The sequence below is a fragment of the Calliphora vicina genome, chromosome 5 (genome assembly GCF_958450345.1).
Source record: "Calliphora vicina chromosome 5, idCalVici1.1, whole genome shotgun sequence".
NCBI lineage: Eukaryota > Metazoa > Arthropoda > Insecta > Diptera > Calliphoridae > Calliphora > Calliphora vicina.
The window spans coordinates 102,728,722-102,756,415 of NC_088784.1; the positions used below are offsets into that span (position 1 = coordinate 102,728,722).

Here is a 27,694-nt window from a genome sequence, read left to right on the forward strand (position 1 = left end):
TATTTATATAAAACTAAAGAATTTTTGTTTATTATGAATGCTTCTTCTTTTGGTATTGAATAATATATATTCACCAAGCAATGACAACACATCCAGGGTACGAGTTTTAATTGTTTAGGGAAAATGTTACGGTATGTTTGTCGTTACGTTAGCAATTTCGAAATATATTTATGTATTTTAATTTTATTCATTCCGTTACATTAGTCTCTATATTAGGTTCCGTTTGTAATTTAATAGTCGAAATACGTTTTCCGAAGACCATAGATAACCTACGGACCACATTCGTATGATACACAATTTGCCTGCTTTTGGATGAATGCTACTGCTCACAAACATTTTGAAATTGCTGCTTGAGTAGTTACCAATGATTTTGCAAGCTCTTGATCAGTTTGACAACAATCTTCATGGAGTAATGCCTCCAATTCTTGGCCTTCAAACTTTTTTTAGCAGGCCTCCATCTTTCGTGTGGGTTCCAATTATCAGTTGGTATATAATTCTGATAATACGATTAAATGTAAGATGGAATGTACTGTTGGTGCATACATCAACTGTGACAATCGGAGTACATAATTTTTTTTTTTTTTTGTATAATAAATATTTTATTTATTTTTCTTCAATTTATATAACCAAGCCTTAGGGGCCATTAATGGCTAATAAAAGCTACTAAATAAAATAATTAAATATATTAACTTTTAACAAAAATAGTATAAATAAAAATAGTTAAAAACAAGTAATTACAAAATTATTAACATTTTTTTTTTTGATTTAGATGCTGCTGACAAAATCATTCAATACCCGTTAAGGATAAGTCTTCCCGACACTTTAAAGTTCGAAAGAATTAATTCTAAATATAACAAATTCCATTAAACCATTCAGCACGAATTAACTGCCTGTTTCTGTAAATGCAAACAAGCGTTTTCTTTCGTATTTTAAATTGAAAACAACAAATAAATTTTTTTTTGTTCTTTTCAATATAAAAAATACGAAAGAAAATGTTCGTTCGCATTTAGAGAAACAGGCAGTAATTCTTTATCTTAATTCATTAGTACTCCAAACATATTGAATTCATTTCTTAAAGAATTCATTCTTCTTTATTGTATCATTCAAGTTTTCTTTAATTCAAATCCATTACAAAATATCCTAATAAAATAGTATGTTTAATGACTAAAATTTTCTTAAATTCAAATCTATTACAAATAGACTAAAGTTAATTTGTTCCAATTCATATTGTGAATAAATATATATTAATTCCATTATGTAATAATTTAATGATGAGAGAATTCTATTTAAATAAAAGCCTTTAAATGAATCTAAAGAATTAGATTTTGAGAATGGATTTATGGAATGAATGGCTGTCATTTTTTAATTCCGAATTAAGATTTTAAGCATAAATCGAACCTTAAGCAAATGAAATCGTAATTTTCATTTGCTGATAGAGAAACGAAAATTACTTACTGCCAGTTAGCCGACAAAATTAGAAGTTAGCCAACAAAATTTGTGTATGAAAACTAAAAGTATTTTAATATTAAGACCATTAATACGCCTTTTTAGATGGTATTACTATAACAAATTCTCAAAAACACTTTTTGTCGCTTCAATGTATTGTCCATCGATAACATAAAGATCGAAAATGGAAGTAATTCCTCATTTTGGTTCTTAACAAAAAATAAAACGAAAATTTTTTTCGGAATGAACTAGATTCAGTTTTCTAAGTGGAATTGATATTAGTTTGTAATTATTTGTTTTTCTCATATTTTTAAATAATTTCTTTAATGAGTGATTCGAAAAGATAATTAGTTGCCATAGTATTAAAAAGGAAAAGTAATTCTGTTTACTCCCTGAATTTTGAATGAATTAGTAATGTAAATAATGAATATGTATATTACATTCCATTTCCTAATTGCCCTGCTCGTAATTAAAATTTTAATTTTATATTCCATATTTTTTTTTAATTGTCAACATATTCCCTGTTTAATAAACACAACAATTTATATTTTCAATTATTATAATTTAAATTTTATTTTAATAACTTTTTTATTTAGTATATTATTATTATTAAATTTGTTCTTTTTTATTTAATATCATTTTTATTAATTTTGGTTTTTGTTTTGTTTTGAGTGATATCTAAGCCAAAGTGAAATAACATTAGAGTTAAGCAATTTATTTAACAAATTTATACGTTTGTTTTTTGGTAATTTATATATATATATAATTTAAAAAAACATTCAATGCTTTAATATGTTTTAATATTTTATAAAAAATCATAAATCAAATGAAAATATACATTAAAAACTAATAATAACTAATTAAAATAAAAAAATACATTAAAAAATAATAAATATAAATATACAATAATAAGAACAGTAAGTTTGCTTACATAAAAAAAACATAAACTAATTCATTGCTTTAATAGCGGTATTAAAAACCATTATTGCGATCGATATTTGATGAAAGAATACTTGTGTGTTTTGATTAAATCAATATTGGGACTTATTAAATTAAAAAATTAAATAAAATTATAAACAAAGTTCTTACAAATAATAAGGAAAATGTATGCTTAATTATAAGTTATGAGTACAACATCTAATATGATGACCTGCTTTGTAATTTTTGTTTTTTTTATATAATATTAATTCTACGGTCCAAATATTAACAATAAAATAGACATTTACTTGGCATCATCTATAAATGGATGCCTGATTTTTTAATATTAAAAAAATGTATGTATGTATTTGCTTGTATACCAAGAGCATGATGAATCAAACTTTTCCAAAATACATTTTAGACCTGATTATTTTTTCATTTCTGTTATTTTTTTGTTTGGTTTTAATACTAAAAATGATTTAGGGTTGATGTTTTTTGTTGGTTGAATCTGAATTGAAATTTTGCGAAATTATTCAATATCATGGAAACGTAAAATAGCACGTCCAGGTATTTCTGAACTACACAATTTCTGTATAACTTCGGCAGCCTGTTCGCAGGGGAATACCGAATGTGGTGGAGGTTCAATTTTCTTATTCGCTACGATATCGACCAATTTACGCAATTGCTCGACCGAACCACTTGAAATGGGTATTATTGTTTGGTTGTTCTCAATGGAGAGTCTGGAGAATTTGGGCATTAATTTTTCAGCCACATCCTCACTGATAAGCACAAAACCACCCTTGTTGAGACAATGCATGGAACGATGAAGACTGCGAGAAGTAGTGCCAAAGTCAATAACAACATCTACGGGACCACCGCACAAATCTTTAGTACGTTCAATTAATTGGGGTTCATACAAGCATTCATTCCATTGGACAACGCTGACACTGCAAAGGAAGATGAAATTCAAATAATTAATATTTATTTAATTTGGTGAAATATTTTTAATTCAAACTTACTTCTTAATCTCTGTAGCTAGACGGAAGCCCTCATCTCTGAGACTTGCAACTGTTATTTCAATAGAATTATCCACTCCGGTGTTTGCAAAGTGATGGGCGGCCAGACGTACAGCCCACAAGGCCAAGCCTCCAGTGCCAACTATTAAAATTTTACATTTTGGATTGGGATCATCGGCTTTCTTGTTCTTCAACAATTCCGTTACGATCTCATGAGCCTTAAACACAGCATTCATAGCCAATAGGGCACCAGTGGGTAACATAGCAGCCACTGGCATGGGCAATATATCAGGAATGGGTACAACATATTTCAATTCTGGTACAGCCATTAATTCAGCATAACCAGTGGGTGATTCCTCAAATGGATAGACAATAACACGTTGACCAATTTTCAAGCCCATACTGTTTTTATCTGTCACTTCACTGCCCAATGACTCAATAACACCGGCCACTTCATAGCCGGGGAAAAATGAACCTTCACGTACACCAGCATGTGCTGGTGAGGATTGCGAGGGCGGTGGTGGACAATAGTCACCGAGATCGGATGAAACTGATGACATGCTGGTTATGGAGGCCGAACGATCACGACGTCTATAGCAGGCACCGGCACATACGATTTTGATGCGAGCACCACATGGTGGTGTATCTTCGATGGGTACAAAGAAGTTGAAAACACAATTCTTCACCTGTGGTCCGGGCGACTCAATTGACACTTGACGGCAGAGTTTATTCATGTTGTAGTGTTTATAGCTATCACTAGGCGAGCAAGAAATAGGACTGTCAGAACCGCTAAACGATGCAACGGGTATAGGAGCTGAAGCTCTGGAATGAAAAGAAGATATACAAATGTTATTAAGTGTTAAAAGTAAAAGGAGATTATAAGTAATTTGATAAATACGAGAAGCACAGATGTGAAACAAATGGTAGCTCTCAAAAAAAGTAATATCGTCTTTCTACAACAACTTTTCAATTGTTGTGGTTTGCAGAGCGACAGAAAAACTACAATTTTCAACAGGCAACTAGTGTGATATATATTTGTCCTTCTTTCCAAACCACCATAGATTTTTTTCGATACTAGCAACAGAAAATCATTTAATAGAGCAGAATTACGATTTAAGTAACCGAATTTTTGCCACCCCCACTAAAAATTTTCAGTCACAAGAGAAAAAATTTAACATTTAGAGTGAATAATTTTTTAAAAATTCCTTTAGGGACATTATTCTATTACATTTTTGTAAGGATAGATGATGGCATATTCATCTAAAGAATGGTTGAAGGAATAGCGAAACAAATTAATCTGAAATCGTACCGGCCAACATTATCGTAACCTTCATTTCACTTTGGGATTTTTTTTTTAAATTTTCAATTGAGTAATTAATTAAAAAATTGTTTTTTTTTCGCTCAAATAAACAATTGAAATTGAAAGTATTTCATTATTTTGAAATGTTTTAATAGCACTTTAGAAATTTATTGAATTTGGTTTGTCGAGATAAATATTCATTCGACATGTTTCCAATAAATATTTAAAATATCTTTGTTAATTTGAAAATGTTTAAGAAATATTAAGCACAATTTTAATTTATTCAATATACCTACATAATTTAATATTAAATTTATTTAATTAAACTCACAGAGTAACTGTTTTATTTAAGTCTTAGAAAATTTGATTTGTTGAAATTGTTTCAATATTTTTATATAAAATGTCTTTCGAACTTCAATTTGTTTTATTCTCTCGTAAAAGAAATTTAGTTAAAACTATTACGATTGAACATTTTTCCACTATGTACTTTAAAATCTAACGAATAGATTCGATTTGTTGAAACAAATATTTAGGTTAGTTGTTTATTTAGTTTTTTCTATTTTCTTAATTTCGTTAGATAATTGTTTGTGTATGTTGAAATCACCTTGAAGATACAGTACGTACAAATGTGTATTTGAAATTGAAAATAATTTATAATTATTTTTTTTGTTAGTTTTTAACAAATATTTGTACACCTAGAACATGTACTTACTAGATAAATAACAACAGCGAGTAGTATTCAAAACTCAAATAATAAATTTGTATGCACTTCCAAAATCAAGTATGTAGTACTTATTTGCACAAAAAATTAGACAAACTTTTGTGGTTTTCTGTTGTCTTGTTAATTGTCAAGTGTGTACTCAAAAGTACTTAAAGACCAGAATTGTTTTTTATTGTAAAATTAAAAAAATTAAACCCAAATGAAAAGAGTAAATATATATGACGCAATTTGATTATTTATTTACTTATCCGCATGCGCATTACAAAGAAAAAAAAGCGACCATTTTTTGTTGGAAATTTTCTTAAACAATTTTATATCAATTGTTATTTTAAATAAACATTGATCAATGTTCAGAATTTTAAACAGATCAAACCAGAATAATTATTTCAAGTTGAAATAAACAACAATAGTACAGTATAAAGAAGAAAAATGAAAGGAAATACATAAAATTATTATGTTTATTATTTAATTGAATATTTATAGTTTTCAATAAAATAATTCATTTATTATTATATTGTTTAATAGCTACTGTTTTAGAATGTTTAATTATAAAAAATTGGTTGGACTTTGTAAGAGACACAACAGAGACAAATTAGAGAGCTGTTGAAATGTTTATGGTTATGTTTAATTGTTTTTAATTAAGGAATTAATTAATTAATTAATGGTTTATTTTTATTATTTAATATGTTACTGATATTATCATACAGGCAGTTTGAGATATTATTATTCCAAATAAGTATGGTAAATGTGTGAGCCCAATAAATTTTAAATTTATTGGACTAAAAAGTATTATTCCAAAAAGTGGAATAGATCGTTATCGTTAGTTTTTGGGGGTGTAACTTTTTTAAGCATGGTTTTATAATATATTTCCTTGTTTAAAATTTGCATTGCAAAACTTGTGCAGAGTTTTATTAAATATTTTGGTTATATATTCCTATCGAACAAATTTTTATTAAAATTATTATTCTATATTTTAAATACATAACTTTAAAATAAAATCAATGTTTTGAAAGAATTAATTCTTAATTCAATTTTCAAAATCAAATTAAATATATCCTCTTAATAACTCCATTAAACCATTCAACACGAATTAATTCGTTGTCTTAATTCCTTAGTACTTCTAACGTATTGAATTCATTCCTTTAAAAATTCATTCTTTATAGAATTAATTGCATATTAAATCAAATCCTTTACAAAACAACTCAATAAATGAATGATTCAAATTTTCTTCAATTCAAATCTATTACAAATTATGAATTGGTTTCAGCCAATAATTTTCAATTCATTTTCTAAATTATTAGAAAAGAAAACCAATTAAATGAAGAACGAAATATTTTAATTCCATTTGTATTAGATTTGAATTAACAAGAATTTAATCATTTAAAGGTTGAATGAATTCTGATATGAATTAATTCCATTATAATTCAACGAGGAATTCGATTTAAATAAGAGCCTTTGAAAAATTTTATAAATGGATTTATGAAGCTAATGACTGATATTTTTTAATTCCGCATTAAGATTTTAGTGAATTAAGCTCGAATTGAATTAATTAATTCGAAGCTCTAATTTCAATATTAAACTTACTTGAAATTTAGAATGAAATACAAAAAAAGCTTAAATCCTTACCGAAACAATCCAAATAAGCATTAACGTTACTTTTAAACCATTTCAAATCTGTAGCCAAAATTTGTTTCGAACAAATTTTTATTAAAATATTTTTCAAAATTTTTAAGTAATGTTATTTTTTTTGTTCTAAATATTTAACATAATTGAAATTTACAACAAAACTAGATTTTAAAAGCTTAAAATATCATTACCGAAATATTAAACCATTACCGAACCATTCAAAATTAACGTTACAGTTAACTTAAAACCGTTTCGAATCGTTAGCCAATGTTTTTTACTTGAACTCAATTGATGCAATTGAAATTTTGGATGTGAGTAGGGTCTATAATCGGAAACATAAACAAGATTCGTTGTGATTTTATGCCAATAATGATTCGATTATATTTATAGATTTGTTTCGATATTAGCAATGCATTTTCAACATAGATTTTGACATAATACGATTTAAATAAATTTAATTTTACGATAATTATACGATGTCTGCCATAACAGAAATATTTCGTCATTAAGACTTAATCATTTCATTAGCAATAAATTCGGTTATTACAATCTAATATATTTTCTCTGTGTGTTAAAACTTTTCTAAAGGAATTATTAAGATGCTTAACATTAAAAACTAAAATTTAGGTTTCATGTTCTTGTAACAGCACTGCAGTTTTCTAAAGTTCTACCCGGGGGAAAAATCTTCCGGTTGAAACAGTAGTCGCTGAGTCGGGCAGTTCCTGAGCGAATATCCAAACTACGTGGGTGGAATATCATAACCCTTGTCATAATGTCCATGATTGAAAAGGCTATAACTTTAATAAAAAAAACTATTGAATATGCAAAACTGGGTTTGTTATTTGCTGCTCAATTTATGATAATATTGTGATCAAAAAGTCTCAGGTTTAAAAATGCCAAATAAATTAATTTCTTTGTCAAATATGTGTTTCTGTTGCTGCAATCAAAATTTTTAGTTGTTATCACAACTTGTTTTCAATAGATGTGGGATTGTTTTAGTCACATTGAATTTTCTTAAAAGATTTTTCATTCATTATTTAATTATCCTTAAGTCCTTAATTAGCAATGTTTGTAAAATAGATTTAAAATTTTTTATTTTCGTTTAATATTTTGTTAAGTTTTTTTTTAATTCTTTGTAAACTTTTTTTTTAAATTTAGATTTTTTATTTATCCTTAAGTCCTTAAATATCAATGTTTGTAAAACTTATTTAAATTTTTAGATTTTTTTATTTTAAAATGTTATATTTTGTAAAGTTTTTTAAACTCTTTCTTTAAAATGTCGATTTTTTTATAAAGTGATCTTTATTTTCATGTCTTATTTTTTTAAATTCTTAAATTTCTTAAAAGTTTGGTTTAAATTTACACTGGTTTTGAGCTCAAAATTTTATAAGTTTTTTTTAATTATAATTTTTCAAACTCTATTTGCACTAAATAAATATTTAGTTATTTATTATACTTATAAATTATTAAAAAAAATGAATTGTATTTAACTACCGTTAGTGTTATATTATTTGAATGTATCTTTGCGGATTGAAAAACCTTTCGACTTGACTACCGTTACTGAACTAATTTAAAATGCCTTTACTGTGGCCAGTTTACCGTTTCGTGGCGGTAAATAACACTAAAATTAAACTCTGGTGCTACACCATTTCTAATATAAATCAATAAAATATTATATAAAAAATAAGAAAAAAATCTTAATTTTATTTTAAAAATTAACTAATATTAAAAGATAAACTATTGTTTTTTAAATACCTATAAAGTTTTTTTATTACATTAAAAATATTGTTTCATTTTGTTAGCCATTTCTATTGTAAATGGTGTAAAGTCCACATTTTTGTTTTACACTCAAGAAATAAATTACATACATACAGCAATTATTTGGCAATTGTTAAATATAACATTTATTTAAATGGTTTTTTTTTTATCTGGCTGCAGTTTTTTTGTATTATTTTTTTTTCTGTCAATGACTATTTAAATGATCTGACATCATATTATGATCATTGTTTTTAATTAATATATAGTATGTTCTCTATACATAAAGACATTTAAACAATATTCATTCACTGATGATCATTTAATAAAACTGTGTATTGTATATAGTATTAGAAGTATGTAAGGTTTTTATTTAATGAATCGAAAAGATCATTAAGTAACAAAATGATCTTAAAGAATATTCTAAAGAAATGTTTGAACAAATCGATATTATCCATTCAAATGTATTATGTAGTCACGTATTGAATAAATGTTAATTAAGCGTTTTAAAACAGCAAGTCACAATTCCACTTGATGAACAATGTTTGACGATTCAAAATATATATGTATAAAATCATTTGATTTTATACATTAGCTTTGTAGAACTTTAGCCTTTAGTAAGAATTTTGTAATATCCAATTCAACCTTATATTGATCTTATGATCTTGCAAAGTCTATAAATTGAGGATCTTCTTATATATATTCAAATATATTTATTGGATATTCTTGCTATTTAAAACGCTTCGTATTTATATTAGAAAGTTATTGAGTTTTTAACCATTGTTGTCTAGATAAACTGTTTGTTTAATTGATCACTCGATTGCTTTCCTTATTACAAATAAATATGTATTGAAGTAGAACTTTAGCCAGAAGTGTATAGATCTTACAAGATCAGTGTATAACTTGAGAATCTTCTTACAAATATTCAAACAATTTGTACAACTTTAAGGAAATATTGGAAAGTTATTGAGTTGTTGAACATTGTTGTCTAGATAAACAATTTTTAAGCATTGCTGTTTAATTGATCACTCGATCACTTGCCTTATTACAAATACATTTGTATAAAATATATTAAGCTTTAAAACATGTATCCCAATATTTAAATTTATCAAAGGTTTATAAAACAAATTTTGTTTTATTAATTTAACAAGTTCACCAAAGTATACTTTAATATAAACATTAAAAAAAATTAAAATTTTAATGAAAAAATTTTTTTGTAAAACATAGTAAGAGAGCTATATTCTGTTGTGCCGAATCTTATGCGCCCTTCACCAAATTATACTTTAAATTATACTTTTTTCGAAATTGTTTTTTTTATTTTTTAGTGAAAAAAGAATTCGGGTTACAAAATATTTTTCCCGATTTTGACCCATTGTAGGTCCAACTTACTATGGTCTTATATACATCGTTGCAATGGACTTTGAAATATCTATCATTAGATATCCATATTGTCTATATTAATGAGTTAGTAATCCAGATATAGATGGTTTTTTCCTTATATCTCAGCCATTTGTGGACCGATTTTAAATAGCAACCGAGCCGGAAGAAATTCCTCGGGGGGCTTCGGAAAGTTGATTTCAACAGACAGACAGACGGACATGGCTTAATCAACTCCGCTATCGCTACCGATGTATCAATCATGTATGTAAATTATTTGGTGGTTTCGGAAAGTTGATTTCAACATACAGAAGGACAGACGGACATTCGTATATCAACTCCTCTGTCTATAAAGATCCGGAATATATTTATTTTATGGAGTCGTAAAAGAAAAATATTTTAATTACAAACGGAATGACAAACTCATATTATACAGTTACTAAAATTGTTTATGAATATGGGTGTAAGACCTCCTAAGCCCATAAAGGACTAGGACTAGTGCAAAGGAAACCCAAATGTATTGAGAAAATATGATATATTTTACATCACAAGGTCCTAGGTCCGGACCTTGAAACCCAGCGGAGAAGTCTAAACAAAATACCATCTCAGTGGATTAGTTTTGCAATCGTGTTAATACGAAAATATATCGTTTAACTACAAACTCTTGTTTGACTACATTTTTTACTTCATTTCATCAAAAATGGATCAAGTACTCCAATATTAATCATAACAAAAAATAAACTCAGAAAAACCAGTGTATGTATAACTTTTTTGTGTAAAATTTGTATTAAAGAAAATGTGTACACTTTTGTATGAATGAGGCTGCAATTCCCTAAAACCTTTTTCTTATTTGTATTTCAATTTAAAACAAGCCACAAATTTATTTATAATTTCTTTTATAAACAAAACCCTAAATACAATTTAGTAAATTTCTATTAAAATAATTAATTTCCCGTAAACAATTTAAACGAATTGGCATAGATAGCAAAAAAAACTATGAATTAATTGAATTGTAAATATTTATGTATCGTAATTTCAAATATTGTAAGTGAGTAATTGATTTATGGCAAGGTTTCAATTTAGAATAGATAGTAAACAAAATTTTCCAATGTAAACAACCTTTTACCGCAATTAATATGTATTGTAGACTAAACCATTTCCTAAAGTAATGAAGATATTTCTAAAGAAAATCTTGCTTTAACCTAAAACTTTGATTAATTTGAATTTTCACTATTAAATTTGAATATTTTCGTATAGAAAAATTAAAAAGAAAAAATAAACAAATAAAAAGAAAATAACTGGAAATGGTGTAGTTTATTTTAATTTCAATAAATGTTGCAAATTATTTGTTAAAAAAAAAATATATGTAAAATAAATACCTTGGTGGCACAAATTGTTGTGTATAAATATCAACTGGCATTTTGTTAAGTTTCTTTTTTAACTTTTTTCAAAAATTTATTCACAATTTATCACACAATATGTTGGTTATATGTTAGAACACTTGAAAATTTTCTTTTCTTTTTTTGCAGTAAATCTTTTTGGATTTAGAAATTTTCAGTTTTGCAAAGGTTTCTTTTCTTTTTTTCACACTTTTAAAGAGAGTGTTTGTGGTAACTTGTTGTTGTTTTTATTGCTCCTAAGAGTCTTCTTTTTTTTGTAATATTAAGTTTGGTAGTTGTCGATCGACTAAACTTTTATGGTGTTGATCAGCATTATTATATTTGATTCTTAACAAACAAAATACATATGTAGCTGTGTGTATGTTTGACTGAGTCACTCAAAACTTTTGAGTTAACAACAAAAACGAGTATTTTTTTTTATTTGTTTACGCACACATCCATACACATCTACATACAAACTTGTATACACAAGGTTGATCAGTAAAACTGAGTGAAATGTTTAGACCGTATCGCGGAAAAACAACAAAAATTGAGAAACAAAACAAATAAGTAAACAACATGAAATGTAGTAAACATGTGTGTTTTAAAAGGTTTTATTTTGTTTTTTTTTTTTCATATTTTTCCAAAACATACGACGACATTATTTCTATGAGTATTTAAATACACTCACAATTAAAAAGTTCGTTAAAATAAATGGATGACACAATGAAAAGCATTCATTCATTGTCTGGCTGTTTTTGGAATGCAATAACAACATGTCAGTTTGAATAATATTTGCCTTAAAATGGATAATTATGAATACATAGTACATATTTATAAGAAAGATTATATTATTCTAAATTTAATAAACAAAATACTTTGTATTTGGCATATTTTTTTATTTTTAAAATAGATTGTTTGTTGATGTAGTTCAATTGGTTTAATTTTATGTTTAGTATACGTGCAGTATAACATAAACAATCTTTTTTTTAAGAAACATATTTGTTTGGTTCTTGTGATATGACCTTTATTGGGGGCGATTTGTTTGTGCCAAAGAAACACATAGAAAAACTATTTAAATATTCGAGTTATCGATTAATACTTAAAATTTCCTCTATTATTCGAAAGAATAATCGAACAGATATGGGTTAATATTTTTGGACGTCTAACTTTGGGAAAACTATTGTTAAGAAGAAAATACTAAAAATAACATTAAAATTGGAACAAAAAATTAGAAATTAAATCCTTGACATTTGGGAGGAAGACTTCGTAAAACAACATAATTTAATAATAAGATAGCTTAAGAAATTTCCAAAAACTGACTTCCCGAAAGGTTATCAATAATCTAAAAATTAGAAATAACGAGGGCGGGTCAATAGTCCGTGACTTTTAGAATTTCCCTCCTGTTAACTGAAAGGGCAACACTGCTCCTGTCAACAGGAATCTGTCAGTTAACTCCTGTCAAAATTTGAACAAGCTGTGCCAGTTAGTTTCTGTTTGACAGCCATTGATAGCAGACAACCGATAGACTTGAGGAGAAAATCGAAAGAATTGAATTTCGTCTGCTCATTAAGAATTATTTTTTGGGGAAAAAACCATCATCCAAACCAAGGCTAAGCTTGATAACTACGGGAACTGTGCACTATCAATTTAAAAAAAAAAAACTGCTGAATTTCGTTGTGGCCGTACATGTACTGAAAATGCTGAACATTCTGGAGGGCCAGTTGAGGTCTCTACTCCCGAAACAATTGAAAAAATTCCCGAATCGGAGACTAAAGGTGTGAGAGATTGTACAATATAATTCATAGGCATGAGAAAGCTTTCCGCAAGAGGGCTGCCACGTTTGCTCAAAATCGGATGCACAAAAAGGTTTCCATGGCAAAAATTCATGAATTATACTACGAAATGCTCCCTTTTCCACATTATTCTCCAGATTTCGCTTCGAGTGATTTCTAGTTTCCAAACCCGAAGAAATGGCTGGGTGGAAAGAGATTTGACTCCAACGATGAAATCATCTCACAAAAAAAACCTATTTTGATGACCGCGGCCGATCTAATTTTTTGGAAGTGATAAACAAATTTATAAAAATTTGGATCTCAAAATAGACTATGTTGAAAATTAAAATGATTTTTTATTAAAAATCTGTGACTCATTTAAAAAGACACGGACTTATTAACACGTCCTCTAGTTATCGAACTGTTAGGCTCAATTTTTTTTGGTTAAAAAAAACCGTACTGGTCTTTTACAATATGCTAAACTAGCTGGTTGAGACATGAATGCATTTTTATGGATGAATCCGAATACTGGACCCCAAGTACTCAAACAAGACAATGGCAATATTATGGGGTATTCTTTAGGACATTGTATGCGTCCAATCATATCATAAAAGATACTTTGACTAAAATCGGATACAGATCTATTTTAAACGATGTTTTGTAGCCATACGCTGAGGAAAAATGCCCGTTAATTTGGAGATTCCATCACGACAATGACCCCAAACACACCTCTACGTGTTATGTGTTTTTAAGTGGCCTGCCCAATCTCAAAAAATTATACGGAAGGTAGCTTTATGTGTTGATGTTATAAGGGAATTACAAAATATTTCAAAGTAGACGATTGATTTTTTTTTTAAATTTGGAGTTGAAAACTCTCAAATTGCCAGGTTATCCCACGTTGATTTTAGTTCCCAGTCGACCTATATCTTCATATAGGAAGCTGGAACTTTAAATCATTTATAAAAAAAGTTAGGTTATGAAAACCAAAAACGATTGCATGTGGACAATGCAAACTTCGAGAAACTGTAACGCGGTACAGTTAGACGACGCGTCGCCAAACATTATCCAATGCGAGAGTGAGCCGCAAAACTCTCAAAGGCAGCGAAAAAGGGACGGCCTGATTGCCCTTAAGCGATAATGACAATGACGCGCGAGCTCTTTCTCCACCCAGAGCTGAATTACGACTGATGATTCTTTTTTGAAGTAAGACAACTCATCGTTGCACGGTGGCTCAGAAATTAATTTCATTTGCCAAAAATCCAAAATATAGGTAATTGTGGGCGTATATATCTATAGCAATAACAATAAAATTTTAAAATCTTTATAAAACATGGAGAGTTGTATTCGGCAAAAAATTAGCAATGCGCTACAAAAAAGTTGGATGGAGCAAACAAAGATTTAATACCAGCTTTTAAAACTGATTAAAGGGCGATCTTACTGTCCAGGTATTTTCAGAAAGTACAATCCAAAACAATCTTCCGACACCACCAAAATCTCTCGACAACTGTGGCGATTGATCTCAAAGTCGGAAAGTTAAAGATATCAATGAAGAAATCGAATGTGAAAATATTCAAGAAACTTTGTTATATCAATATCGATCACAGAAACAACTCATAGAAGACGATATCTTTAAAAAAAATTTTAACGCTAGTCCAGTGAGAACATTAAGTGATTCTTAAAGGTATTCATTCCAATGTCAAGCAATGAAAAACGGTTCTCAAATCAAGAGGCATTAGCATTATTTTTTGATTTGTAGTTAACAAAACTGAAATATACTCAGCTGTGATTGCGTGTGCTTGAAAAAGACTCAAATCTTTATCTCTCATATCATTACATAACTGCTTCTAAGAAGCACTTTGCACCAAGGGAATTTTAATTTTCTTTAATTGTTATTTAAACAAAAAACAAAATAAACATTAAAAAACTTTTTGTTATTATAAAAAATAAAAATTGTTGACCTTAATGTTATTTAAATAAAAAACAAAATAAATATTAAAAAAATCGTCATATTTTTGTTCAAAAACAACCGATTCTAGTGGAACCGGTTCTTTAAAAACTGCTTCTATGCTGTGAAGCAGTAATAAAATAAAAAGGCAAGTCATTTTTTTAAAAAATTAAACCTAAGTTTTCATTGTTTTTTCAATATTTTCAGAATTTAATTATGTTCTTATTTTTTGTTTTTAATATGTATAACTAAATAAAGATATATTTAATGAAATAATTAAGATTTGTTTTGGATTTTGTCTATATGGAGTAGTTTCCATTATATTGTCAACCACTGCAGTTTGAAAACTTTTTATAATCTCTGTTACAAGGAAATGCATACGAATTGTTACTAATGACAGCAGTTAATAAAAACTGCAAATAACAAATCTAAAGTTAAAAAAATTTCCAATGATTGTTTCAATGCTAATTTTTACAATGTCAATATTATAAAATAAATAATTAAATAAAAGTAGTAAAACAGATGTTTACTAATAAATTATTAATATGTTAAGTAAATATTATTGAATGCAGAGGTAGTTTTGTTTAAAACACGTGTCTACGTAAATAGCAAATAAACAAACTTGTTATAACTCTACTCAAAATAACAAATAATAATTTTCTAATTTGATTTGTGTTCAAAATTTTAAACAGAAGTTGTTTACTCTTTTCGAGTTATAGATGAATGCTTTGTTTATTATTATTATGTTTTTGCAAAAAAAAAAAACAATAAAAAATGAGTAAACAAACACCTATAAAATTTAAAAATACATACACGCTTATTGAATTTTAAAATTATGTCAAATCATTCGAAAACAAAAATAATACCATCATACACTATTCGAAATACACATTTATGTATGATGTGGTTTAAGACAATTAAATTTCAATGTTTACGATAAATACATACCGATCAGGGATGGACAAATTCGAGTTTGAAAATTTCAAATAATTCAACACTAAACTTACTTACATACATAAGTATATACAGGAGCGGAACAGGAAATACCCCCACAAAACCGAAAAATTTTAATATAAAACTGGAAAAAAAGAAAAATGTTAAATAAATGTTACTCTATTTCCCTCCCCCCAAATGGTTGACCTGGATCCGTGCATAAGATTTCAATTCGCTTTCAAGCTTAAAGAGATTACACTTGGGTAAGATATATGACATAACGTAATACACGGTTGTCAGATTGTCAGAAACATGCTTAGAAAATGGTTAACACAACCATGAGAACTTATGTTGAAACATATGGTTGTTAACCATTTATTGAACATTTTCTGACAACTTTGTAAGAATATGACGACAACCTTGTATTAGAGGCCTAAGGAACAATTTTAGGCAAAATTTTATTAATAATTTTACTGGAAATTTTTTCATGCAATTCAAAAAAATATCTAAAAAACTTTTGTATATGGAAGACATCTAAATTGTCCAGCTCTGAAGCATAAATATTTATGTATGTGTGCCGATGTGTTCATCTGTTTACAAATAAACAAATGCTCTCCCCACTTATGTCCATAGTGAACCGGTCACGTATGCTCTAAACTAAATGATAACCACACGCCAACACAACACATTTAAATTCGAAATTCACTCAAACTTTAAACGTCAACATTTATATAAATTATAATCCGGCTTTTTAAAAGCCGGCGACTTTTAAAGAATCTGCTCGAATTAAGAAATGTAGCGAAACAAAATTGTTATTGTATTCACTCGCCAAAAACAAAACAAAAGCAGAACAATATTCACAACATTAAATGCATACAGTGTCGATCATAAGTAACGAATTTAGTTTTGTTTAGCACTAACCCAATTATTTTAAGACATATAGAGAAATATACATAGAGCGGAAACTAGAAAAAAATCCGAAACCAAAAAATGACTCAAAATAATTACTTGTGCGAGTATTATGTTTGTTTTCACATAGTTTTTTTTTTTTTTACTAATTCTCACCAATGAGGTTTTCGACAACCGAGTTAGGTCTTTGAAAGGAGAGTTGTATTTATCTATGTTTTAAGATCTATTATCTCCAAAATTTTGAAATTAACTCTGACCAGCATTAGATGCAAATGTTTCTAATAAAACTTTGCGAAGAATACTAAGGAGAAATATTTTAGACGGTCCTGGGTCAAGGAAAAAAGCATTTTTTTGATTTGTAAAAGGCGTATGGAACTTCATATCGGGACCGTTGAGGTAAAAACATTGACTTCTACGTAAACATTACATATGGTGAAGAAAATAAATTCAAAATTTCAAAAATGTCATTAGGTCTAAAATCGCGTCGGTTTTCATATTATAAAAAATTCTTATACCTATGTGAGACACTGTATATTGTATGTATGAATGTGACGATTGTTTACACCAACAATATGTACTACATATTGTTTAAAAAGAAAATACTTGCTTGGTTTTCTTCAAGTACAATGAAAATATTTAAGTAAAACGAAAAGCAATTGTTGGGTATACAAAAAAAAAAAGAAATTAAATTCATTTATAGAACAAAAGAAAAATGTTGAATTGAAATGAACAAAAACAATCAACCAACCAACAAATATTAACAGTCAACAAATGGAAAAAAGCAGAAGAAGAGGTAGAGAAAAAAAAACATTGTTTTACTGCTGTGTATTTATTATTATTATTGCTGGTTGCTGCTGTTCAGCCAATCTATACGTGATCGTCACGCATTTGTGTAGTGATCAGAGTTTTAACCAAACCAACATCTACATTTTCTGTGTTGTGCTGTGGTAGTTTCACTCTTCTCATCGTTTCTGTTTTCTCCATTATCCAATTTACATTATATCTACACAGATACACAAACACATCCATCCATCCACATAATAACACTCAAACATACGATTTTTGTTTACAACTCAGTTTTGTTTTGAATTTGAAATTTTTTTGGACAAAATGCATAATAAAACCAAAACAATTGTACATATTATTGGATACCGGCCATGACTATGACTATACAATTATTCATATTCATAAATGCATAATACTATAGACATAGATATACACATATGAATGCATGTAAATACATTTGTTTGTGTTTTTTTGTATATTTTTGCCTGAGTAAAACGAGTTTTTTTGTTGCGGTTTAAAATACGCATTTTTATTATTATTGTATTTTGTTTTCAAATTCAACAAACTCTCAGCTCTATGAGTGTTTTTTGTTGTGGTGCTATAATATCAAAACTTGTTTACATTTGAGTTGTACTCCAAAGTAATACACTCACACTTAAAGACAGAGAATACAGCCATAGAAAAATGAGTGTTCAATTTTGCAACGGTATTTTTTTCTTTCTTTCTTGTCATCATTTTAAAAGAGTTTGAACGATTAAAGAAGAAGCATTTATGTTGCTTTGTTTTAAAATTAAGTTGGCTTTTTATTAAAACGTTTTTTTGTTTAATAAAAGCATAAATAATTACATATACAGTGCAAATTCGACAATCAGGACACATAAAGTAGTGGAAATTCTTGAAATAATCTAAGTGAATTAAAACATGAATTTATTATTTTGTTGCGATATATTTTGTTCAAAAACAAAAATAAAATAAATCAGAAAAATCGTTCTTCCCCCTCAACGTTACATAAAATAATTTGGTCATAGACCCATAAAAGTATATCGTTGTATATATAATGGTCAAAATCCCCCCAAATGATATGAATTTTGTGTTATGCTATTTCGATCCAAAAATAGAGTTTTAAAATTTTTGTTTTGTTTGATTTTGGTAAAATTAAAATTATGTATTCCACTCTTAAATTTAAATTTTATGGCTTATAAAACAGACCCATATCGTGTATGGTTCACATTTTATAGGCATTTGAGTTTGGACATCTCGAACTATTTTGTGAAAAATTAGCAATTAGGATTGAATAACTTTGGAGCGCCTCATTCGATGTAAACAAACTTGGTGTCTTTTAAAAGGAATCAGTTTTATCTTTACAAATATTTTATAAAAATTATTGGGAGTATGAATTACAAATGCGGGATTTACAATAGATGTTTTTGATAACTTATATGAATTTTTAAAGGGTACATATCTGTCAATTGTTTACACTATAATGTTCAATAACTAAGTGAGAATAGTTATTGAACATTATAGTGTAAACAACAAAGTTATTATTTGCTTCGAAAATGTCGAATTTTGTGCCAACAAAGCGTCATATTCGGGAAGTTTTAATTTACATCTTTAATTTGCAAAAAAAAGTGCCGCTGAAGCACACGGATTGCTCACCAAAGCTTATGGTGAATGTGTTTCATTGGTTTCAACGTGCGAGAGATGGTTTGTGCGGTTCAGAAGTGATGATTTTGACACGGAATACAAAGTGAGCTATCTTTATAAAAAAAATCAGACAAAAAAGTTTGAAGACCAAGAATTGGAGATTATTGTGAGACTTAACAAAAGCTTGCAAAATCATTGGGAGCTACTCAGGCAGCAATTTCAAAACGTTTGCGAGCAGAAGGATTCAAAGCGTAAGAGATCGTATGTGAAGCCCGGCCAACGAGTCGTAACCAAAGCCAAATATCCGTGGCACTATTATGAGCTGCGGAAATCTGGCCAGACCATCATAGTGAACATATACCGAACACAACTGATTCGATTTAAGCGAGCATTGGCCGAAAAACGCCCAGCATATTCGGCCAGACATGAAACCGTAATATTCCATCATGACAACGCTCGGCCACATGTTGCAATACCTCTTAAAAAGTATTTAGAATGAAGTGGTTGGTAAGTTTTATAGTCCAGACCGTGCTCTGTCCGAATACTATTTTTTTCGATTGATGCTGAACGCTCTCTCTGGCATACGCTTCAATTTGGAACTGACTATCCGATATTGGATTGATTCGTTCTTGGCCTCAAAAGATGAGCAGTTCTTTTGGCTAGGAATCTCTAAGATGCCAGAAAGATGGAAAAAGGTCATGGCTAACAAAATTTTTTAAAATAAATGCTAAAATTTTGAAAAAATCCCGTCATACACCCAATACATATCTTCGTAGAAAAAGGTCCTCCAAAATTGGAAAATGTCTCTCTCAAAAAATGATATTTTAATTTTTCATGGGTGCCTAAGTTATGGTAGTTTTTTTATAACTACTTTCACGATTTCCTACGAACAAATGTAATGATAAAGCTCGTTAAAACGAGTTCACGTTACTCGAAATATTCGAGATCAAAGGTCATAAAAATCTATCTTATTTTACATACTACAAGTTTAGAAGTTATTACACAATTTATATAAAATAACAGTTGCAACATTGTTTTTTTTTTTTAAATAAAATTTTTTTCGTGTTGCGATACCAGCCAATACCAGCCTCATCCAGCCAACAGTTCGATAAAAAATTTCCAATTTGGATTATTGCTAAACTCCCGAGGAGTCATTGTTGGGAATTTCTTAAACTCTATTGTTGTTGAATGGTTTTGTCTGAGCTTTTTTCAGTAACTGTCTAACGAAATTTGTTTATATGTACATATTTTTTGAAACTGTTGATTTATTAATTCAATATTAATCACAGATGATAGTTTCTATATAATCAAGCATCAAAATCGTCAAATTAAATTTTGGTTTCTAAATTTTCGCAAGTCTAGCCATTTTTACTAACTATGAATTTAAAAAAACTTATTGTGTGAAATAATTACAAAAATAAATTATCAAAATAAATATTGAAATAACATTTACATATAACTTTTTACATCGTTATCTTACATATTAATTTAGTTTGAGTCTTCTTTCTTGCAGAAGTATAAAAGTTTCCATTGTTTTATATTTGGTAAGAGGTCATGTTTTTGAAAACTGAAATTATGGAATATCGTTTTCAAAAAAGTTTTCATTGTATTGCCACTCACTGCACTATATACATATATGATTGGGAATAAAGCATTTTTCCAAAGTTGTAACAAATTATTTTGGGGTCATTTTGGTCCCAAGGTCATTCATGAAAACTTTAATTCCAAATATAAGTGTTTTCATTTGATCCGGGATAAGATATCTTCTAATTTTTAAATTGTCATGCATTTTTATATTAGCGGTATTCACAATGTAGAGTACTTGCCCTAGTAAAAAAGCAGAAAAGGTATTTATTGACAAACATTTCAATTTCTAATGTATTTTGTTTTTATTTTTTGATATTGTGCTCATTTACTGCATTACCAGGCCAATTACTCTACATTGTGAATACCGCTATTGTATTGTACCTATTTAACAGATTTATTTTTTTGTTTAGTAGAAGTTCGTTCTGCTTTTAAGTTAAAAGGTTTCTTTAAACTTTTTATGACTAAATTTCAGAGCTGTAAATGAATCATTCTTTTTTGATTTTAATTCATTATGAATTAGCTAAATTTTGAATTAATTCATTGAATTGAAAAAATGAATTGAATGAAATTTGAATCAATTCAAACGAATTAGGCAGAAATGAATTTCAATTCATTTCCAATTCAAATGAATTTGTAAAAATGAGTTGCAATTCATTTACAATTCATTTGAATTGAATTGATTTTGAATTAATTCAAATGAATTAGAAAAAAGAATTAGCAATTCAAATGAATGATTCAAAAATGAGTTGCAATCAATCAAATTCAAGAGCAGATCTCTAGGGGGAATGAAAGATTTCTCCTACCAAAATGAAAATTTCCAGTACAAAAATTGAAAAGCCTTGTCCTGTATACGCGCCTGATCAATGAAAACATGGTGTTTGCAGTTTATTTCTTCAAGAAGAACTGATTTTTATTTTGAAATACGCTGAACGACATAACGTATTTAATATTCAAGAAGCAATTAATAATTTTTGAAATTTTGTGACCCACGACCACCCAACAACAAACTTTTTGCTAATATTTATATTATATTTATTTCAAAAAAATAAAACTATCTTCCAAAAATAATCAAAAATCAGGAAAAATAACAATGTATGTAGTTCAAAACACAATTGAGTTTCATAAATAAGGCTAATTAGATTTAATTAGAATACTTCATTCACCTTAAACAACAATAGCTTTTCAAAATTATCATCTGAAAGAGATCCACGTTTAGGGATGTTTAGAATAGAGGCGTACGAAAATAATCTTTCAATACCAGCTGACGATGGTAACGGCGCATTATATTTAAAGGAAGACTCTTTAACCGTCGATTAATTATACTGCATACTTAATGACATTGAAGAATCTGCTAAATATGCTGCGAATTTCGCGTCGGAGTTGCAAATGAATTGCTAATTTTTTTTCTAATTCGTTTGAATTAATTCAAAATCTTGTTCAATTCAAATGAATTGTAAATGAATTGAATTAATTCAAAATCAATTCAATTCATTTGAATTGGAAACGAATTGCAATTCATTTTTACCAAATTCATTTGAATTAATTCAAAATCAATTCAATTCATTTGAATTGGAAACGAATTGCAATTCATTTTTACCAAATTCATTTGAATTGACTCAAATTTCATTCAATTCATTTTTTTGTGTGAATGATTCGCGAATTAATTCAAAAATGAGTGATTCATTTACAGCTCTGCTAAATTTACATTATAATGACATTACTATGTAAATTTGACGTTTGTATTGAAAATTACAAATTTGAATTTTAAATATACCGGTTTATTTATTTAACAACAGTGCAATTTGCACACTTTTACTTAAAATAGAAATGTTTGAAATGCTGTTTTCTAATTACTGTTATGACATTGTTTGTTTCCATGTTTCTTATTTAATTTAGCATTTAGATAAAATTGTTGATGTTTTTTTGTTATTATATCACAGACAACAACTGGCCACAGCAAACAATTACATTTAGTAACAAATAAATATTAATGATTATCATTATTGTTTTATACCGGAATAGAAACCCACCAACGTTAATTATAATTTACAGTAAAACCTCGTTAATATGTACCCTTATAACTATATTACTTATTGAGATGTGTTCTAATAATAAAGAAACGTATTGTTTATTATCTTACCAGCATAATATGGGAGTGAGATTTATGTTCTGTTTATGTTGATGCCACTGTTATTTTACTGTCATAAGTAGTTAGTTTTATGTTTCTATCTATCCCGCTTTAAAGAACCCAAAGGTAATAAATAAAATATGTATTTCTAAATGGCACATTCTATTAAATTGCTATTCATCATTTCAGTATTTAGCTTGTTTTCTTGTTTTGTTTTATTTTCAATTATATTTATTGATTTTATTCATTTTTATGCGAATTAAAGCCAACTTTAATTGACAGCATATGGGACAGGGCCATAAAAATTTATTAAATTGTGTTTTCTATAAATAAAAACAACAATTGAAATATGCATTTAAAAAGTACCACAAAAAAAGTACTATTTAAAATTGTTAATTGAATATAAATTGAATAAATTGCAATTAAATAATTCTTGAAGCTTTATGTTAAGCTAATTATATATTTATTTTATATGTGCATATGGTTATAGCTTAAAATTAAACAATTATTTTGTAATTACAACAGCTGAAACGATAATTTGTTATTTTAAAAATAACATGTAAAATGCAAATATAAAATTTATTAAACTTCACCGTCTTCGAAAAGTTTTAAAATATCTTAGAACTGTACATCAATCCGTAAAATTAAGCTGACCTCAAATGTCTTATACTGTTGCCAAACTTTTTTATATTTGGTTTCAATTTTCACTTAATATTCTCAAAAATTACACTATGCTACAAAAAATAAATTAATAATTCTAGTCAAGCGAAATAATTTAGGTTTCAAACGGTTTTGAAAATTCTTTTGGAATGGAATTTTTTTTTCCCTTTTCGGAAGAATTCAAATACAATTTAAGAGAAAATTTGTAAGATGCCCGAAAGGAAAGAGACTGGAAAAAGAGACTAGTAAAGAAATAAGAATAAGTGACAAGTCTGGCGGTGACAATGTTATAATGTGGGACTGTTATGTACATCATGCAAGATACGACGACTGATCCATTTAAAACGATATTATGTATCCATACGCTCAGGAAAATATGCCTCTATTTTGGAGATTCCAGAACGAAAATATCATCAAACACACCTATATGGTTGTAACCGAGTTATAACAAATCAATGAGGTAGGTGTTTTGAATAGGCCTGTTCCATCGCCAGATCTCAATCCCATATAAACCTATGCGAAATTGTAAATAGTAAAATACGGACTCAAAATTATACCTCCTTATAACTGCATCAGATGCAGTTATAAGGGAAAGAACAAATATTTCAAAAAAGACTATTGAATCTTTAATTGTTTTAATGCATCGTCATGGTAAATCTCAGTAATAAAAACAGGATATGTCCAATAAAATATTGAGTCACTAAAAACACCAGATAATTTTTATACAAATCAAACCCAAGTTTCCATTGTTTTGTCAATACCTTAATAATTATTAGGTTTATGACGTAAAAATGCGGGATTTTTTCAAATCTTTAGCTTTTATTTTGAAACATTTATGCAATTGGTCAATTCACAAGGTCTCCTATCATGTCCTATTGTCATAATGTCCTTACATTTTAAAATGGTGTTATGGCAATTCAAGCAAAAAATTTCCTAAAATAATACTACTTTTTATGGTATGTTTATTGTGTTATCGTAACCAACCAGCAGAGACCTGCGCCGAACGCCTTAGAGTCGGTTAAGCCGAACCGCCGAGTCGTGAATATTAGGACATTATGACATGATTGACCAAATATAAATGTATTTAAAGTGTTAGCCATTGTTAGCCACGACCCTTTCCAATCTTTATGGCAAACATATGGCTTCCGAGTCAAAAGAACTGCTCATCTTTTGAGGCCAACAACGATTCAAGCCAATATCGGATACTCTGTTTTGAAGTGAAGCGTATCCCAGAGAGAGCGTTCTGCATTTGTCGAAACAAATAGTAGTCGGACGGGGCAAGGTCTGGACTCATGGTAGGCTACGATGATTTTCGTCAAACAACCCGAATGTGAACAAAAGAGCGTAAAAATATACACATTTCATTCAGTTGCTTGATGTTGTTGTGGATATTTTATTCTTTATCCAAAAGAGCACACAAATTAAATGCCTCTTTTTGCCTACCAATGGTCTGGACTATAAGGCGGATGAGGCAAAAGTTCTCAACCAGCATGAGGTCGAGCGTTGTCATGATGGAATATTACGGTTTCATGTCTGGCCGCATATTCTGGGTGTTTTTCGGCAAATTCTTTCTTCAAACGGATCAGTTGCGTTCGGTACAGGTTCTCTGTGATGGTCTGGCCGGATTTCAGCAGCACATAATATATAGGACCATTTTGGTCAATTCGGCTGGTTGGGCCGGGCTACACATATGATCGTTTACGCTTCGGGTTATTGTAATGGTTCCATTTTCCATCGCAAGTACATAATGATTCGGTGGAAAAATGATTTTCTTTTATAGCGTTCAAGCAGCATTTCAAACATACAAAATCGTATAACTGCTTTTGGATGACTCCAGCTGCTTGCAAACAGCTATTTGAGTACGTCCCAATTTTTAAGCAAGCTCTTGTTGTAAAAATCACTTTTGAACCGCACAAACCATCTCTCGCACTTTGAAATCAATCCCAATAATCCAATTCCCCAAAAATTTAAGCACTTGAACATTTTGTTGGAATTTGAATTGAATGCAAATGTAATTATGTTTTAAACTAGAAAAAATTAAATATTTTTGAAGCAAAAAACATGGCTTGAATTTATGTTTCCTTTTTACTGGACAATGATATTGACTATAATTCAAGGCTTTAATTACACTTGCTTTTAACTTGAATTCCAGTAAAAACGCTGATTAAGATAAAACACCATAAGCTGAAGCAATCAGTGTGCATCAGTGGCACTTTATTTTAAATTAAAGAAGTAACGCCAAACTTCTTGCATATGACGAAATGTTGGCACCAAATTCGAGATTTTCAAAGCAAAAAAAAAATTCTTGTTTACACTATAATGCTCAATAACTATGTGAGAATAAATGACAGATATGTACCCTTCTAAATGACATATAAGTTATTAAAAACAAAAACTGCGTTCAAACGATACGCCATCTATTTAATGAAATACTAAAAAAATAAAAATTTCTTAAGATATTTTTTTTATATTTCGACCTATTAATTCATTATTTGGCAAAGTTTCCATTGTATTGTCAACCACTATATAAATTATTTGAATTTTCTTTACATTACTCTTTAAGAATTTGATATTATTGAAGAAATTATGGTGTTAGGATCAGAGCTGGATTCATTTCTTTTTTGATTTTAATTCGTTACGAATTAGCTAAATTTTGAAATCTTTTCACAACAAAAAAGAATTGAATGAAATTTTAATCAATTCAAACGAATTAGGCAGAAATAAATTTCAATTCATTTCCAATTCAAATGAATTTGTAAAAATGAGTTGCAATTCGTTTTCAATTCAAATGAATCTGTAAAATGAATTGAATTTAAAATCAATTCAATTCAAATACTGGAAATGAATTGCAATTCACTTTGACAAATTCATTTGAATTGGAAATGAATTGCAATTCATTTGAATTGACTCAAATTTCATTCAATTAATTTTTTTGTGTGAATGATTCGCGAATTAATTCAAAAATGAATGATTCATTTGGTTAGGATTCGTTAAGTAGGTGGTGAATACCCAAAAATTCAAATGCTGGTGTTTTCAAAATATCAAAATTAGTCAAGCAAAGTCCACACTTTGGTATTGTAGTAATTATTACATAGCTGTAGCACAGTGTCATCAGCAGATGTAGGCTAACGTATGTCAATAGTCCATATGTTCATAAATCTTTTTATGTATATTAGCCAATTATAATTATTTATAGTTTGCAAAAATATATGAAATTGAAAGTGCTTTACAGGCAAATTTACATTGCAAACCAGCTATTACCATATATTTAAACAATTTTTGTCTATTTTCTATTTAAAGAATTTAGTAGACATTTTCACATTAAGTTTTCTTCATTTCGTAACCATCAATATTTGAGGGTATTTTCAAAATTGAAATGCTTTCAATTTTAATTTTATTAATTCGTTTGAATGTATTGTATATGAGTTTGAATTTTTTTTGTTTTATATAATTAAATTTTTAACTTGTTTAAATAGGTATACTGCATACTGTTGCCAAGTTCTTTGTTTTTCACACTTGATGAATTTGATTTTGAAAATTTTTTTATTGATAAAAAATATTTTAAGGTGAATTACAAACAAAACACTCAATAGTTGTAAATACTTAGTAGACGACTGACTATTAAAATAATTATAATTAATTAATTTTTGTTTTGCAAACACTTACGGTTCCATTTTCGATTTATTTGTTTGTTTGATTTTCGAAATAAATGTGTCTGATGTCAATTTTTATTTTTAAGAATTATTATTTATGAATGTCTAATAAATTAAATATGTATTAATGTTTTTT

The 27,694-nt window shown here is 28.2% G+C and overlaps 1 protein-coding gene across 3 annotated transcripts; it reads right to left on the minus strand.

Annotated features, from left to right (window-relative positions):
* Nucleotides 1-1,987: 1,987 nt before the first annotated feature.
* Drat (Death resistor Adh domain containing target) lies at nucleotides 1,988-27,694 on the minus strand. Of its 3 annotated transcripts, none has more exons than XM_065510722.1 (3): nucleotides 27,572-27,694; nucleotides 3,384-4,202; nucleotides 1,988-3,311 (listed from the first exon to the last, which is right to left on the minus strand). In XM_065510722.1, the coding sequence occupies exons 1-3, from the start codon at nucleotides 27,577-27,579 to the stop codon at nucleotides 2,894-2,896; spliced, it is 1,245 nt and encodes a 414-aa protein (XP_065366794.1). In that variant the 5' UTR covers nucleotides 27,580-27,694; the 3' UTR covers nucleotides 1,988-2,893. The 3 variants fall into 3 exon arrangements, with proteins under 3 accessions (XP_065366794.1, XP_065366793.1, XP_065366795.1); XM_065510721.1 differs by lacking the exon at nucleotides 27,572-27,694 and adding an exon at nucleotides 11,539-11,839; XM_065510723.1 differs by lacking the exon at nucleotides 27,572-27,694 and adding an exon at nucleotides 8,522-8,637.

Coding starts and splice junctions, on each gene's coding strand:
- Drat (XM_065510721.1), bottom strand. CDS start 11,579: ATGCCAGTTGATATTTATACACAACAATTTGTGCCACCAAG. Junction 4,203..11,538: donor CAACAATTTGTGCCACCAAG/GTATTTATTTTA, acceptor TTTTCATTCCAG/AGCTTCAGCTCCTATACCCG. Junction 3,312..3,383: donor CTAGCTACAGAGATTAAGAA/GTAAGTTTGAAT, acceptor CTTCCTTTGCAG/TGTCAGCGTTGTCCAATGGA.